Raw genomic sequence first — 17,794 nt, 5'->3', positions numbered from 1 at the left:
AAACTCGGGCTCGTAGTCTAATTGTTGAATATATTGACATTGAAATTAGATGTTTCTCATTCGTGTTTTCGTTCGCTTTAACAGCTACCTTGGAGCCAATCTACAGCCAGCTGAACAAGATGAAACTGGACAAGAGTCCCTTTGTCATGATCTCTGTTATCGGCCAGGAGCTGTTGTCTGTCGGCCATATAACAGCGGCTGTAGATTGCCTTGAAGCAGCTCTGAAGGTAGGCACCTGCGGCTTGCGTCTCCGCGGCTCAGTCATATCAGCGCTAAGCACAGCTTACTGGAAACTCGGTAATGTCAAGAAGGCCGTGGAGTATATGAAGCAAGATCTAGAAACGGCGCAGTCTTTGAACGATAAAGCTGGCGAGTGTAGAGCGCACGGGAATCTCGCTGGAGCTTACTATTCGCAGCGCATGTATAAAGAAGCGATTGATCATCAGAAGAACCAACTCGGTATCGCTATGAAGCTTAAAGATCGTAAAACTGCTGCCAGTGCGTTGAGCTCTCTGGGGCACACGTATGTTTCAATGACTGATTACTGCAAACGCCATCTCCAGTCATAAGCAGTCCATGCAGATTTACAAGGAGTTGAAGGATAAACAAGCAGAAGCGAGAGAACTTGGCAACATTGGTGCTGTGCATGTCTTGTTATCGGATTATGACAATGCGATAAAATGTCATCAAGAACATTTAAAAATCGCTGTTGAGCTAGGAGACAAGGCAGAAGAAGGCCGAGCGTACAGCAATTTGGGAAGCGCGTTTCATTACAAGAGAGACTTTGATAAAGCGATTCAATTTCACAGACAAGTTTTGGACGTGGCAAAGAAGACCAAAGATTCTTTCATGGAGGCGCGGGCGTATGCCGGTCTGGGACATGCGTTGAGGTGCAAAGGTGACTTAGAACAGGCCAAAACTTTCCACGAGTATCAACTTGCGCTGTCGATCAAACTCAAAGATCGTCCGACCGAGGGGCGTGCACTCTCGAACCTGGGAATTATTTTTCAGCAGAAAGGGCTTTACGGGCAAGCCCTAAAACTTCACAAAAGGCACCTGGCCATTTGTAAAGAACTGGAAGACCGAGCGGGACAGGGTCGAGCCTATGGTAACATGGGCTGTGCGTATAGCGCATGCGCACGTTACGACCAAGCTATTAAATTTCACAAGCAAGAACTTATGATTTCCAAAGAAGTGAACGATCGGCCTTCAGAGGCCTGTACGCAAGGAAATTTAGCAGTGGCTTATCAGGCTATTGGAAGCCTTGACAAATCACTAAAACATTATCAGCAACACTTAGCTATTTCACAAGAAATGGGCGACCAGTCGAACGAAGCTATCGCGTTGAGTAATTTAGGAAATTTTTACTGCTCTTGTGGGAATTTCAACAAAGCCATTCCGTACTATGATAACTTTTTATCGATTGCGAGGCATTTGCGTGATCGAGCAGGAGAGTGCAAAGCTTGCCACAATCTCGGTTTCGCTCATTACTCGCTGGGTAATCACTTGGACGCCGTGCCGTATTACGAAAGGAACGTTGAGATAGCTAAAGATCTGGAGGACAGAGCGAGTCTCGGACGCGCTTACTGTAATCTTGGATTGGCGTACAGTGCGCTCGGTAAACAGGATAAAGCGCTTGAGTGTCAGAAAGAATTCTTGACTGTCTCGCAAGAAGCAATGCACGTTCAAGGCGAATTCAAAGCTTGCGGCAACATTGGGGATATTTATGTAACGTTAGGAAACACCAACCAGGGCATCCGGTTTTTTCAGGAGCAACTACAAGTCGCCAAGAAGGCGCAAGATATTGCCCTGGAGAGCGAGGCGCATGGAGCGTTAGGCAGCGCATTTAGAACAGCGGGAGATTTCGAAAGAGCGTTGGCGTGCTTCCAACAAGAATTAGAACTCAGAAGAACTGCTCACGATTCTATCGGCACTTGTAAAGCGTTAAGCAATCTTGGTTCGGTTCACACAAGCTTGCATCAGTACAGTGATGCTTTCAAGTGCTATTCTGAGCAGCTTGCTCTCGCTAATGAACTTGACGATTGCATTCTCCAAGCGGAAGCCTGTGGCAATCTGGGCATCACCAAAATGAACGCAGAAGATTATCAGGAAGCGCTGGGTTTCTTTGAACAGCAGATCGCCACGTTAGAACAAGTAGCTGGCGCCGTGCTAGAGAGCGGTCGATGCATACGGGAATTTAGGCGAGTGTTATCACTTGCTGGGTGATCACGAGGAAGCCGTCAAATGTTACGAGAAATACCTCGCTGCTGGGCAACAAATGGAGAGCGCCACTGACCAGGACAAGGCTTACCGCGGGCTTGGAAACACGCACAGAACCTTGGGAAATCTCCAGCAAGCCCTGGTGTGTTTCGAGAAAAGGTTGGTCGTGGCTCATGAGTTAACTGATTTCCGCTCTAAAGGAACAGCTTATTGCGAGCTGGGGAACATGCATAAGATTCTCGGGAACTATGAGCAAGCGCTTGCCTGCTTCCAGCAACAGTTGTCTTTGGCAAGGGAGTGTAATGATGCCATCAATGAAGGCGATGCTCTGTGCGGACTCGGGCTGGTTAACCAGAAGATGGGCGAGTATGAAAAGGCGTTGAAACTTCACGAAGAAGAAATGGCAGTCGCCGACAAACAGAAGAATCTTGGTCGTCGTGGCCGGGCTTCCTTCCACCTCGGCATGACGCACGAAATTCTCGGAAATTACGAACAAGCTGTGATCTACCAAGAACAACATCTCAACATTGCCTCGCAGATGAACGATCAAGCCGCTAAAGCACAGGCGTACAGTTCTCTAGGAAGAACTCATCACGCTCTGGCTAACTACCCACAAGCAATCTCATATCTCAGACAAGGACTTGCGATCGTAGAGGCTCTCGGGAAGAGCGAGGAAGAAGCACGAATACGTCATCGCCTGGGCTTGTCGCATTTTGCTGATAATCAGCTGGACGCATCACAGGCTCATCTGTTCCGTGCAGCAGAATTATTAGAGAAGTTGCGCGAAGAAGGAATTTACAGTGGCGACTACAAGCTCTCTCTGTACGAGCTTCAAGCCGCGACATATCAAGTGTTACAGCGTGTTTTAGTTACTATAGGCAACCACAAGGAAGCATTGGCAGTCGCCGAGCGTAGCCGCACCCGAGACTTTATCGATTTGCTCCAGGAGCGGCAGGGTAGTAATCGATCAGAGAACGGAATTTCGAAATATTTGGAGAATCCGTTGACAACACCTGAACAAATCACAGACTTGGTAAAAAGCCAGAAAGCAAGCATCTTGTACTATTCTATTGCCGCAGGACACTTGTACAGCTGGCTCATTACTCCGAGCAAAGGCATTGTCAAGTTTCACGACTCTCTGCTGTCAGATGGTGACCATGACAACGAAATGACAGTTGATTTGGATCAAAGTAGCAGTGCTGCGTATTCGCACACGTCCACCCTGTTAGACTCGTACATCACTCAAGTGCGAGATGCGCTCGGCGTTGAACCACATTTAAACTTGACCCGTACAACAAGTATGTCCGAGAGTGAAGTCGATGATGCCTGGGAACGAGAGAGTATACTCAGTACGAGCCATCTGTCGTACATGTCAGCGGATGATGATGACGCAATCAGCGTGTCGTCATTATCGCTTGGTGGCCACAGTTTCCGCTCGACCCCGAGGAATAACTTCTTGTCAAAGAAAAACGTTAGAAAGTTAAACGGTGTGAGAAATAGTAACAAGAAGCTTGGCTGGTCTGGCAAGCCACCGCTTCGAGCATTGTACGAGCTGTTAATCGCTCCCATGGAAGACGCCTTGCCGGCTTCGTCGTCTTTCGACGGCGAAGATTCTGAACTTGCGCTAGTGCTACAAGGAGATCTGTACCTGGTGCCGTTTCCTGTTTTGAAGGGAAGCCTTTCTAAAGAGTATCTCTTCCGACGGTTCAGACTTATTGTTGTTCCTTCACTGCAATCTCTTGCTACCAACATCAGAGCTCTAACATCAAGGAAGACTGGTTTAGATACGTCTTCGGTTATGGTGATCGGAAACCCGAAGGTCCCAACGACTTTTGGTCAATGGGAGTCGAACCCGAGCGCCGAGCACGAAGCTAAGATCGTGGCTGAGCTGTTCAACACCAAGCCACTCCTCGGCAGTGTTGCGACGAAGAGCGAAGTCGTCCGAAAATTGCCGAAGGCGGAATGCGTTCATTTTGCCACTCATGTCTCGTGGAAACTTTCGTCTCTTATTCTTGCGCCTCAGAATTCCGACGACAAACTCGTCACGCCCGCGGGATCACCCGAAAGAGCCAGTCTGGACTTTCTCGGTGATATGAGCCCGGATGAAGCGCCAGCGCTCTCTGAGTTCCTCCTTACCGCTGCCGACATCTTGGACCAGAAGTTATCGGCTAAACTCGTAGTTATCGGCGCCGCGCACAACCACTCGTCGCGTAATCGGATAACTTCGGACGGCGTGATCGGATTAACGAGATCGTTTCTGTCGGCCGGTGCTCAGAGTTTGTTGGTAGCCCTGTGGCCTGTGCCCGACTTAGCCTGCAAGTTACTACTAAAAGCGTTTTATGGTGGTCTGCTTCAAGGGATGCTAGCCAGTCAAGCGCTGTGTCAAGCCATGCAAGTTGTACAGAGCACCAAGCAGTTCTCACACCCATCCAACTGGGCAGGGTTTATTCTTGTGGGCGGAGACACAGCTCTGACGAACAAAGAAGCTCTGATGAGCGGCGCCATCGCTCAACTGTTGGATAATCCCGTCAATTGCAGAGATGCGCTCAAAGTCCTTGTTCATCTGGTATGTTAAACCTTTTTCTTTGCCGTGTTATGCTTGTATTATGGTTGACTATTTTCACGAGCATCTGACGCAAATTTTTGTGAAGCAATTCAAACTTAGCGTACAAACCTTTCGATAGTGCGTCTATTTTACGCCCGATCTTGAAGTGTAGTTATTGGAGATTTTGCGAATGGAACATAAAATGTTTATCTTCTGTGTTTTATAATAATTTATAAGGCCTGTTACCAACAAAGCAAAGAGAAACGGCGCAACATGAAAGCAGACTAAAACGCATATAATCCGTCGTGGGGATGCCTCCTAACAAACAAAATAAGTAAAAGCGAAAGGGCCGTGATGTAAACAGCTGTTCTTTGTTGTTTTGGTTGTTGTTGCAAGAGCAGAGGGTTTGTTTAATACACATGAATCGTTGTTCGTTTCAGCAAACCAGCGAACCAGTTTTCCACTTTAAACTTTGAATGATTAGGTTTAATTTGAACCTTTCTGATCAAAATCTACAAGAAATTAGGACTAAAAAGTTTAACAATAAACTGACTAACAGTAAATAAAAATCGTCCACAGTGTCGTGTGTTCTTTACGTTTTGCATAAGGTTGATGGTGCTTATTGACTCGTTTTCAGGTGGACAAGGCTCAACAACGCATTCGTCAAGGTCAGCGGTCGTCTATGTACACAGCAGACGCGAGCATTAATGCCAAAGTCAAAGGTGCCAGCGGTTGGCGCGAGCTGCTCAAGCTTCTCGGCTTCCGGTTTCAAAAGGCTGCCAACGGAATTCCGGACTCAGTTTTCTTTCCGTCAGTCACCAGTGGAGTGGCAGATAAGCTGTCTGCTGCAAGTGACCATCTGCATGCTTTACTGGGTAGGTTTTTTAACCCCTTTACGATCTTGCATGTATACTGAAATATGAAAAAATAAAGGGTGAAAATCTGGCAACTTCAAAGTAGTCTAACTTAAACAATTTAATGTATTTGACTTAAATTTTGTCAATCAATCCGTTAGAGATTGTTGTAATATATTTGAGCCCTAAAAACTTCTAGCTCTTATTCTCTTGATTGTCAAACTACAAATAATTTATTTTTATAGGTAAAATATTACCAAAAATGCAAATTCATGACGTCACAACTCCATATGGGTTCACCTGTCAATCAAAAGCTCATCAACTACGGACACTAAATTAGGTGCTTTTAAAAACCATAGTTTAGCATGCTTTGATTTATTTTTTATTCCGTTAATACCAGTGACAACAAGCCTTCTTAGAAAAGCTTACAAAAAAAAGAAATGTTAAAGGTTTAACCTCTGGCAAAAGATTTAAGCTGGATAACTTATAAGAGATTACACTTCCCCGATGTATACCTGTTCCTGTAGTGCAATTGTATGAGCAGCGATCGTGGTTTGTATTTTTATTTTTAATCTTATCTATGTAATTTATTGGATGACTTAATTCCCTCAGGTCTAAGTCCTACCACCCTGCAGGCGCTGGCCAAACTCGTAAATGCACACGCAGTGAACACAGCTTTAGTGGCGATGGTAAGTCTTTAGTCTTTTATAAAATTGGCTTGCAGTTAACTTGTGCGAGCAGTTATGCCTGCGTTGCAGACGAACTAAATCCCTAAATAGGACTATATCGGGATTTAGTTTGTCTGCAACGCAGGCTAGCAGTTATATGCCGTGTAAAAAGCTAAGCTTTTTACAAAGTATAGATAGATTAGTCAAAATCGTGGTCGGCTAAGGCTAAGTGTGCCAATGTTAGTTCTTTTAAAAAAGCTGTAGTTAATACAAATCAGTGTATGGAAATAAAAATAAAAATACAGGCATTTTTCGACAATGAATGCGTCATTTTGTTAACTGCCTCCTTAAATAAAGTTTAATACTGCGAGGCCTAGATATCGTACAATTTTAGGTTTCAAGTAAATTCCTCTTATGATATCCTCGCATTTGATCAGTACATTTAAAGAATAGTTTATTGTAGGTATAAAGATAAACCACGAAGCAGCACTCAAACGAATATGAAGATTATGAAGATTCTTTCACGGTGTTAATTCTGCTGTTTTTGTTATCTTACAGTTCAGCCAAGTGTTGTCGTGTTTCGCTCAAGCCATGAACAATGTTCAAGTTCCGTTGAACCTCAAGTTATGGCGGACATCAGGCTGCCATGAGCTGCTTGCTTCACTCGGCTTTGATCTGATCGGTGTTGGAAAAGATGAGGTCATGCTGCGATCTGGCAAGACCAACAGCAGGCGTGCTGTCCAGTGCACAGTGCAGGCTCTGTGTGCCCTAACTGGTAAGCTTGTCATTAACAACGGTTTTGACAACGGTGCAACATGCTGTGACTAACCAATCAGAGTAAAGGTGTTCAGTTTTTGGATCAATGAGGTTCCACATGACATCTAAGCCAGTCATATTTGGCGTAGCAATTTTTCGCGTGCTAGGCACCGTTTGCATAGTTTATTTCTACTTTGAGTTTTGTGGACTGGTTGGATTTGTCCTTACGTTATTAGAATGGTCAAGCATACAGTTGATGAGAACAAAAAAAATTATCAACTATGGGAACAATTGATGTTTGCGATGCGCAAAATTACTTTTTAATTGAAGGTAAATTGTAAGAGAATAAATTAGTTTTGTGGCTGGTCAACATCTGGTCGATCGTATGAATATTTGTACGAGTGTAGAAGCTCAAGTTTCAGTTTTGATAAGAATTCCTTGTTGGCGTCGAGTTTTGTACAAACACTTGAGTCCTGCAGTCAGGAATTTAAGGACTGATATAGGTAAGCTTTCAAAAAATGTAATTATTGTGGCTACTTGGGTCGTCACGCAACCGTATTGCACTCACAGTGGTTGAGGATTACGTGACAATCAAGTGAACACTGCGAAGGAGACTACACTGCATATCGTGCATAACCTTATGGATTTTTTTTCTCTCAGATTCAGAGAACCCAGCGGAAAAGGAAGATCCTACCTTCAAACTGCAAAAAGTTCACTCAGCATCAACTGTCATCTCTAACCTGTCACTCAAATCAGCTTCAATGGAATCCGACCTGGATGATGTTGGCGTTCGTTCTCGGGATGTTTCAGGGGGCTCTAGTATGAGGACCAAAAGCAGCATCATCGCAAGGCCCGTGAAATCCGAGGCCCAACCTTCAAGTGAGTCATATAATTCAACGAGAGTTGAAGAAGCCGAGAGAAGAAGCTTACGAGCTCTTTCCAAATCACAGCCCTTACTTGCCCACAGAAATCATTCGAACACAAACAATGCGTATTCAAGTTTTAACGGACATGTTCGCAGTGCGAAGACACAACCTACAACTTCGTCAGTCGTGGATCACTCGCGGAATTCTTCGCTACCCGATCCGTCAGATTCGGATGTCGATAGCTACTCGGACATTGTCGGACAACGTTCGGTAAATCATCAAAGTGTTGATCTCTCGGTGGTTAGCTCTCGTCCTAATTCTAGACAAGCAGTTTCAAATGCTCAGCCGCGGTCATGGGCGTCCAGTTCCAACCCAGCAGGCAGTGTAATTTCCTTCCCTGTTCAACAGCGTCGAGTCATTGAAGATTCAGGAAGAACTACAAAACAGTTGACAACAAGTACGCCGAAACAGAATTACGAGCCAGTTATGAACGGAACCAATGGCACTGCTATTAATGGGAACGTAGTGCAGCAAGGGAGATCCCACGAGAATGGAACTTCTCAAGGACGGCCTCAGAGAAGAAGCCGTAGTGAGAGCCAAGATCCAGCCCTTCAAAACGGCTCTCGGTATAGCCGATCAAAGTCGTTGCCGAGGCAGAGGGAGAATGGATCGAGTGACGAAGAGGAAATTGCGCATGTGCGAGAAAGACGATGGTTGAAAAGTAGTACGGACTTGAGAAGTAATCTTGTGATAACCGACATTAATATTACTGACAATGATACAGTCACTGAACCAGCACGTTTGAGGGTTTCCAATGTAGATTTACCTGCCAGGGCTGATGTGGTGAGGTCATCCAGTAATAGAACTACACCGCTGAGAAATGGAGAATACAAAACAAATCACGCCGATCAACTCGCAGCTGAGATGGGAAGGAGAGATTCCCTCCAAGGTAGAAGACAATCTTTACCAAAGTTTCGTGACGATTCCCAGTCGTCTCAAGACAGTACCGATTACGAGTCACGGCAGACTGCGGCAGAGAGGGCAGCGGCTGCCTTAATGAGTAATCACGTGTCGCACGTGCAGGCACCGCTGATCAACAATCGAACCTCTGCGCAACCGCTCGAGATGAAAGACATGGCCGCGGACAATAGGAGACTGAGGCGAGAACATCTGGCAAACCTGGCTCATCTCCAGTCCTCCTCCTGCTAACACAGGCTGGTAAGAACTATGAACACGTAGCTTTCTTGTTCACATATAACAACATTTCCAGTTTTACAAAGAGTACAGTCGAAGCGCGAATCGATGTCATGATCTTGATTTCGTTTTTTAACTCGGAAAATTCCGAGTTTTGGTGAAGGGCCAATTTCACTCCTTCCTCCTTCACTCCCTCACTCCTTCACTCGTTCCTGTTAGACATTTTAATTGAATTAATTAATTATATCAATTGAATATCAATTAATCTTGTAAAGCGGGTAGGGGGTTGGCTAAAATGCGAGTTTATCTGTGTTACTTTATTGATGTAAAAGTTTTTTTCTGCATTTCTCCTTGTGGTATGCTCTTCCACGTAGACCCAAGCCCATTCTCTGACGCATCGCATTGCAAATAATTTTCACAATTTACTGGAACTGTAATAAAATTGGGTTCGTTCCCCGAGTATTCGAATTAGATGGTACTAGAAAAGAGTTCAATTTGATGAAAATTCATCTATACGAGCGGTCATCAACAAACAAAATAAAAGCGTTTGATTTCCTGGTGATTACCTTTTATTTTACGCCCCTTTTCCATTTGTTGCGCAACGTAGGAGTTCTTTTTTCGCTTTAGCTTGTCCTCCTCGCTCGCTCTGATTTTCGGCCGTCGTCTCTGTGGGCTTCCCCGCTCTCTCTTATATTCTTTTTTTTTTTATCTTCGCCTCGTCCGCGCTGAACATGTCGTTTCCCTTCTCACTGAGGGGGGATAATGAATTCACCTCGTGCGACGCGGAAATCACTTGGGCGACATCTTCTGGCACACTTCGGGAAACAGTAGCTTTTGGCATGTGATCGCTTAACCAACCGGCAGATTTCTGCTTTCAACGTTTTCTGGGCTTATATATTCTGTAGAACTTCGTGATTGCATTAAAGTTCAAGATGTGTGTTTCAAACGGGCTCAATTTTATTGTGACGTCGTAGTCGGCAGTGCTTCTTTCGTAGGCGAGCTGTTGGGCTTGGATTTGGCTCGTTGTGTGTGATTTTCGAGTCATTTTCACTGCCCCCAGGCTGGCTCACTGTGGTGGGGGGCCAGCATCTGAACAGGGTGAGAGTGATTTTGTCTTGATTGGACGCGCTGAGTGGCGGTCTGGGGTTGTCTCTCTGCCTCTGGGTGGATTCAAACCTGCCAAGGCATTTTGGACGAGTTCACTTCAAAAATCATCGGTCATTGCCGGCAGGATTGGGTGGCTCTACACTTATAAAAATATGAATGAAGGTAGGAGCCTTTCCCGCCCTCCCCCTCCCTTCGGTACAACGAGGAAATAGGTGCAGCATAGCTCTTCGTAGTATGCTGTCTGCTGTGATGTGGGAAATTTCCTTGGTGAACGGAAGGGAATAGGGTTGAAGTTTGCTGCAAATGTATATTTTTGAAGTCAGAATATTTTTTCATTAAAAAAATGGAGGCAAAGATGTGTGTTTTTTGTTGTTGTCCTGTACGTAGAAAACGGGCATTTTCGTGCTGCTGAACAAACAACCATATGCAACAGAAATCAAGAGTTGTAGTCAGTTAGTTGGCTTTTAAAGCTATGAAAATTATCACTTTGCCATAAAAAGCAGTCATTACTATCATGTGCCCAGATATGTAAAAGCTAGAGATTTTTCAATCACTGCTGGTGTTTATCGTACATATGTACGATTGCCGGTTAGGGTTAATTCTTCAGAGAATGCGTGTTTGTTTGAGATGGGATTCTGAACTCAGGTGAACTGATGTTTGTCACGCGTGTGTACGGTCTGACATTCTTTTCAGTGAGTTGTTTTCAATAGTGTGATACGTGGGGGGTCTCGGCAGCCAGGGGATTTTTGTCACTCCTGGTTCAATGTCTAGGGTCTCGGCAGCGAAATACGGTACTGCATGTAACTACAGCCGAAAATTGTTAGTCAGTTAAACAAACTTATTTTCTGTGAAATATTTGCCCCTTCAAAAAAAAAGAAGAATGCAACCGATGGGAACTCTATCACTATTCGACGCTGGCAGCTAGATGACATGAAATAAGTGAAGTGATCTGAATTGTGGAAAGTTAAATCATTTGTTTTAGCAATCTCATTTGTCAGTTTGTTGTTTTCATTCTTGTTTCATAAAAATTTTCCGGTTAAGTGGCTCATAGCCACTTTGAATAGTTATTCTTTTCTTGCATTGGCCGGTCATAAAGCAGCCAGTTCTGAGAGAACTCATACTCGATAAGTTATACATGCAGTTGTTTCTTTAATGATAGGCTAAGAAAATCGGAAACCAACTGAACTATCTTTAGCGGGTGGAGATGGTACGACGCGCACCGCTGTCAACCCGACCCAGGTCCTCGTTGCTGGGGTGGAACGGGCGAGGGTTGTGTTAGAGGGGTAATTTGAACTGACTAGCTGTTGCAGTCTATTAATTTATTGTCGTATTGTTTTGCAGAATCCTTGGAATTGATATTCACGCATCAGTTTGCTGAAGACCTTCAGAGAATATCTTACAGCTTCGCGTGTTTGTAAAAGAATCTATTTTCATAAATATTCTGGACCACATTGGTTCCTACATTAGGAAATCAAATTGAAATAATAATAATCATACTGGAAGAAACCTTTCAGTGTAGAAAAAGGATTAGGATTTCTCGAGTGTTAAGTCCTATGTATAGATGATTTATTTTGGTATTCGTGTTTTCGAAATAAATTGCCGATTTCTAAAAAATGAACCTCGCAAGAAAAACGTGTTTGATTTCGTTCAAATGGAACTATTGGTCATTACACCCTGATTTATAAATCAACCAATATAGTGATAAATTTTATGCTTGTGTGCAGCACTCAACATTATATAGGTTCAATATTTCCTTTTTTATCTTCAGTTAATAATACCTCAAACGTAAATTCATAAACGTACGCTTAACCTGGCAGTCTTAGCTGCAGTGACACTTTAGGGCTTGTATAAATATTAACAATTACTGAATTGTTTGTTCGAAGGTAAACGAATGCCATTTGTTCCAAACCTTATTCAGATAAGAGTAATGACCTGGCAGGAGAGTGGGTGCGCGACCATTTATAAAACTGTCTGGGGTGAGGTGGGGAGAGGGAAAGAGAGATTTAAGTGTGGAAGATTCTGCACACCCTTGTACCACGCCATGTAACTCTCAGTGATAAAGACAACCTTAGTGTAAGTTAGGTACTCTTCAAATTTGTTGATTTTTTTCCCAGGACCTATTTTTCCCCTCGCATTTCTGTTGGAGTAGTAAAGAAAGAGCTGAATGCAATGATAGTCTCAACAATATATGCAAGAGCGCTAAGATGCGCTTCAGATTAGTTTGTAGGCAATGACAATGTGTTTCATCTTTTAGTGAAATACGCCGCGCGGGTATATCCAAAAATAACTTCTGCTCTGTTACTTTTGCAGTAATCTAGAATTGTGAATATTTGAGTCAAAGCTAAAAGGCAGCAAGTTTATGCTATACAACTGTATGTTAATTGTCGACGCGATTCTTTACACAAATCTGTTTTTTTTTATTGTCAACGGTCACGCTTCGTTGCATTACACTAATATCCTGTCACTTGTGTCACGCTACGATGCCGTAAAAAAAGGAATACCTGGCTGCCTTTTAGTTTATTAGAACCGTGTATTTCAATGGTAGAATTCTGACTGGCCTCTGATAAATATAATCACGTGGTGTCTTCTGGTCTCTTATACTCTTGAGGCCCGACATGCGGTGCAACATTGCGCACGACAAAGTTGCAGCATGCACCCACCCTATTCTGCATTTTGCGCACAACAGTCAAAGGGGTGGATACGTGCTGCAACTTAGAAACTGTGTGCGACGTTGTTCGGTGTGTCCGGCCTTTAATCACAATTTACTAACTCGACCTCTATAAGCCATTTTTGAGTTTTTTGCTTTTGTTTGAAAACGAGACCTGGCGCAAGGCCTTGCACGTGAAAACGTTTGCTCCCATATTGATTTACAAGAATCATTTTCGCGTGAGGTTTTGTTCCATGTCTTGTTTTCAAAAAGAAGTCGATGACAAATGGTTATTTTGCCTCATATAAATCCTGTTAGGCTTGTGTGGCGTATTGTAGAGGTGTTATTTATGAATTTTTGTTGTCTAAATCATGTACATAAATCTTTGTAATTCAGATTTATAAGATAGGAGGTTTATAATATATATTTAATGGACAGATACAGTAAAGTGTTGTATATATTACACCTCCTTGCAAATATTTTTATTGCAATGAATAAAGCTCGAGGTTTTCAGACACTTTTGTCTATTGAGTGCGTTCCTTTTGCGTTTCCCTTCCGTTCTGCTATTCACAACCCTCGCCGTTCCCCATAGGTACCCAGTGATTTTCCCTCCTAAGAACCTCGTGGACTCTGCTAGACTTGCCCCAAGTCGCTCGTTTTTTCTTTGCATCTATAGTTACCAGAAAGAGTTACTTAAATAAAATCGCTTTGAATCAGCGCGAAAAACCACTTGAGTAAAATCGCCTTGGAAATCGCGCGGGATTCATTTCTGTGCGCGCGCGCGAAGGAAAACAAATGCACTTGCCGAGGAATGGCTCTGAACGGCGCTCGTTCCGCCACGATCCTCCGCCATTTTGTTTCTCACGCCCGCGCGCCCTTCGTTTCCGTATCCAGCGGTCTCCTGCGTCAACGAGCGACTTGGAGCAAGTCTAGGACTCTGCGAGTCAACCCATTTGTCTGATGAGCCTACGATAAACCATTGTGTAACATCGCCGCCGAAAGGGTGATTTTCCAACCAATTATTTGCGCCTTACAAGGAATGTGACCACGTGTGCATGTGGCAAAGTCACTTCTATTTTAGATCGGCCATTATTCAAGTGAAAATAAAATGAATTAATGTTGAAACAGCCTCAACGGTACTGTCACTAATCAAGGACTGTTTTTGTTTCCGTATTGATAGTGTAACGTTTCGGCAATGAAGGGATCTGCCAGGAAATACCACGTTGCAAAGGGTGTGACCACGTGTCTATTGCATGTGTCCAAGTGTCAACGTCACACCTTTTTGATCGGCTAAAATTCGCGCAGAAAAATTTAATTGTTAAAACAATGGACGTCCCTTTAACACAATAGAAAAAAAAAAAAAAAAAAAAAAAAAAAAAAAAAAAAAAAAAAAAAAAAAAAAAAAAAAATGGAGTCACAGATCTGAAAACTGACAAAACTGGCTCAAGGTGGACCATTTTGCTCAACAGATTTTTATAACAACACAATAGACGTGGAGTCACACTCTTAAACATGCACATAATTTCCCGGGAAATCCCCGTTTTGACGGAGATATTTTCGGATGAATAATAAAACAATAGAAATTTGTAATGAGCTAAAAACAGCTCAAACTGACCATTTTCAAAGTGGACCATTTTGCTCATTAACGGATTTCTATTGTTCGAGTATTCAAAGGACATTTTCTTCGCGTATGAAAGACTTGTGACTTTGACACTTGCACACAATAGACATGGAGGCACACCCTTTCAAACGCGCACACAAATGTCCCAGAAATTCCCCTTTCCGGAGATACTCACGCATGAATATTGAAACAATAGGATTTTTTAATGAGCTGAAAACAGCCCAAACTAACCTTTTTCAAAGTGGAACATTTTGCTTATTAACTAAATTCTATTGTTTAAATATTCAGAGGGAATTTCCTCCGCGTATAAAAGAATTGTGAATTTGACCTTTGCACACAATAGACATGGAGTCACACCTTTCCAAACGCGCACACAATTGTCCGGGAAATCTCCCTTTTGACGGATATATTAAAAGGCATGAATATTAAAACAATAGGTTTTGTCAATTTTGAAAACAGCCGAAACTGCCCATTTTCTAAGTGGACCATTTTGCTCATAAACGGATTTCTATTGTTTGAAAATTCATAGAGGATTTTCTCCGCGTATAGAAGACTTGTGACTTTGACACTTGCACAAAATAGAGTTGGTGTCACACCCTTTCAAACGTGCACATAATTAATCGGGCGTGGCCGATTTATAGTTTACCCTCATTCTCGTCCCCATAGCCCTTTCGTTTCTCTTAGCCGGCTTGGCACGAGAAAACGGAGGGCTCTGGGGACATAGGATTTTTGAATTAATTCGAATTTTTTTGATTGGCTGTTTGGAACAAAAAATTCCTAAACGGAAGTCAAAAACATAACGACTCTCTCATACATTCTTTTGAAACGTCATGACTGCATACATGAAGACCGGAAGTCCTAGAATCTAGGACTGGAAATTCTCTGTCCCCAGAGCCCTTCGTTTTCTCGTGCCAAGGCTCAGCCGGCTAAGAGAAACGAAAGGGCTATGGGGACGAGAATGAGTTTACCCTTTGGTCGTCCTAGACGATAGTCTCCTGTCGGCTAAAAATGACGGGGATAGCCTGGGCCAATCGGTTTCATTTCAGTTTTGACAGTAAATCGTTGTAGGAACACTGGGTCGACTTTTGGGCTAATCTGCAATCTGGTTCTCTTCTTTGCTTCGGCGGGAGGACAGAGAAAAAAGCTTAAGGGGTAAAGTACTAATAATCACCATTGTGAAACTGTAGTTGCTTTGACAAGTTAAAGCTATTTTTGTAAATAAAAGGGGTAACGTCATTCATGTCACGCAATGTTTTTGTGGGAAACTTTGAAACTAGACGCTTTGCTGGTTTCTACAAATAGCAGTGTGATCTGGCGGTACATTTTTTTGAGGCGGACTCCACTTTAAAACTATTTTTTATATATTTAGCAAGAAGTATGTCGATTTTCATTTCCGCACAGTTGGGCGTCAAAGTCGCCTGTCACAAAGAGTAGAATGTTTGCACAACATGGTTTAGATATATTTTAGATTTGACTAGTGACGTTAGTATAAGACACTTCTCAAGACGTCAGCAAAACATTGGCAATGTACAGTATTGGTGTGAACTTGAATGGAATTTTTTACGAGATCAGTAAAGCTATCGAATGAAAAGATGACTTGAAAATGAAAACTTCGAATAATTATAATTAAATACCAATTGAATTTTAGATGAGAAATTCCGGAAGTGACATCTGTGTTCAAAATAGGAATTTTTGTAAAACTTAAAGTTCCGAAAAAAAAGACCACATGTTTTGTAAAAATCACAGACAAACATGATCAGGAAAACAAAACAGGCCAATGGGTTTTATTCACGAAAATACAACTTTCTTAAGAAAGAGTTTGTAAACAAGACAATGGAATCGAATTACATTTCACACGAAATTTGCATACATTTGAACTTGCAAAAAAGAAGTATCTCTGCCGAGACATAATAGCGAGACCTTACATTAATAATTATTGTATTCTGATCTGATTGTTATTTTTTATGCATTAACTATTTGAAAGTGGTTCTCATCGATGAAAACAAAACGGTTTTTCATTCACTGCTTGAAGTATTTATAGATGTGAAAACATTCGCTTAATCAAATTACATTCTGCACGAAATATTTTGTATCCATTTGTCCCGAAACTTTTGAGGAAATTGAAATCTTTGTGGACAGTACTGCATAAAAGCAGTTCATAGAATTGAATAAAAAGATAAGAACCATATTGATAAAGGAAATTTTAAAACTTTATTTTGGCTCATTTTGACGAAATTCAGGATTTTCAAAGACTGCCAGTAAACGACTGTATCTTGTCTGTCTCTAACGATTTTGCTAAGGTTTCGAACGAGCTAATTTTTGTGTTTTGCTGCAGCCGCAATGGCTGCAAGCAAAACACATTGAGAGCTGAAGTTTGTGCCGTAAGGTGTAAGTGCCGTAAGGTGTAAGTGCCGTAACAGAGGAGAAATCTGAACTACCGATGTCAATCAAATCCATGAACAAACAAAATCGAAACCAATGAACCGTAGCGCTGATCGCATTCGAAGTTACGGGCCAAAGTATTCGAACGCAAACCACGTTGGACACGTTGGAAAACAGAAAACCGATTTAAAAGTATATCGCATTGGGAAAGAAAACAAACTGTGGCGCGACCACTCCAGTTTTATGAGAAAATTATTCTGCAGTTTTCATCATTTACGAAAAGAGCGAAGACTTGGAACCTCGCCGAAGGTCATAAATATTTTCTCCAAAGGACCGGTTAGTGCACAGTTTGTAAACTTTCGCTTTGAAAATAAACTTACCCTCACCTTGTCTACACTGTCTACAGCATACTAGTACTGTATTAACTCTGAACTTCATATTTTAAAATAAAATGTATGAACGTGTAACTTGTCACGCAAAGACAGCTGGAAAGGAATATACCATGCTGGTAGGCTGCACCGCTAATTGTAGCTGTATTCGAGCTATATAAAAGACAGCTAGAAACGAATTAATACTAGTAACATCACAATGGGAAAGAAACTTATTCAGTGGTTCACACCGTCGAAAACAAAGAAATATTAAAGGAAGTTCTCATTCACCAGATTCACTGCATCAGATGCAACATTCGTCAGTTCGTGTTTAAATGCGTGGCGACCAGTTTGTTTACTAGTTATTAAAAAATAATACGGTCTTCATTTAATAAACAGTTCATCCTTAAATTTCAGCTTTTCTACGACTGACAGGTAGGTACTATAGTATAAGCCCCGCTAAAATAGCTGGAAAGGGAAAGTTTTTTGAAAAATGAATTTTTGACTGCCAGACGCGCTGGCGCCACATGTTTATTTTGTGAAGATTAATTAAACGCCGTGAAAAA

At 42.4% G+C, this 17,794-nt stretch overlaps 1 protein-coding gene across 1 annotated transcript in view; it reads left to right on the top strand.

Moving 5' to 3' along the window:
* The window catches only part of LOC144646832 (uncharacterized), a 41,905-nt gene that overhangs the window by 18,972 nt on the left and 5,139 nt on the right, over positions 1–17,794 (top strand). The window contains 8 exon segments of the mRNA XM_078506524.1: positions 85–545; positions 547–2,184; positions 2,186–4,786; positions 5,403–5,640; positions 6,232–6,308; positions 6,846–7,062; positions 7,704–9,127; positions 11,552–13,363. Coding sequence (XP_078362650.1) covers positions 85–545; positions 547–2,184; positions 2,186–4,786; positions 5,403–5,640; positions 6,232–6,308; positions 6,846–7,062; positions 7,704–9,118 — 6,647 coding nt within the window. The 3' untranslated portion in view covers positions 9,119–9,127; positions 11,552–13,363.

This window comes from Oculina patagonica, chromosome 3 (genome assembly GCF_052425735.1).
Source record: "Oculina patagonica isolate OP01 chromosome 3, crgOcupat, whole genome shotgun sequence".
NCBI lineage: Eukaryota > Metazoa > Cnidaria > Anthozoa > Scleractinia > Oculinidae > Oculina > Oculina patagonica.
Note: the sequence above shows the minus strand (reverse complement) of the source record. Positions and strands in the feature narration are given on the sequence as shown.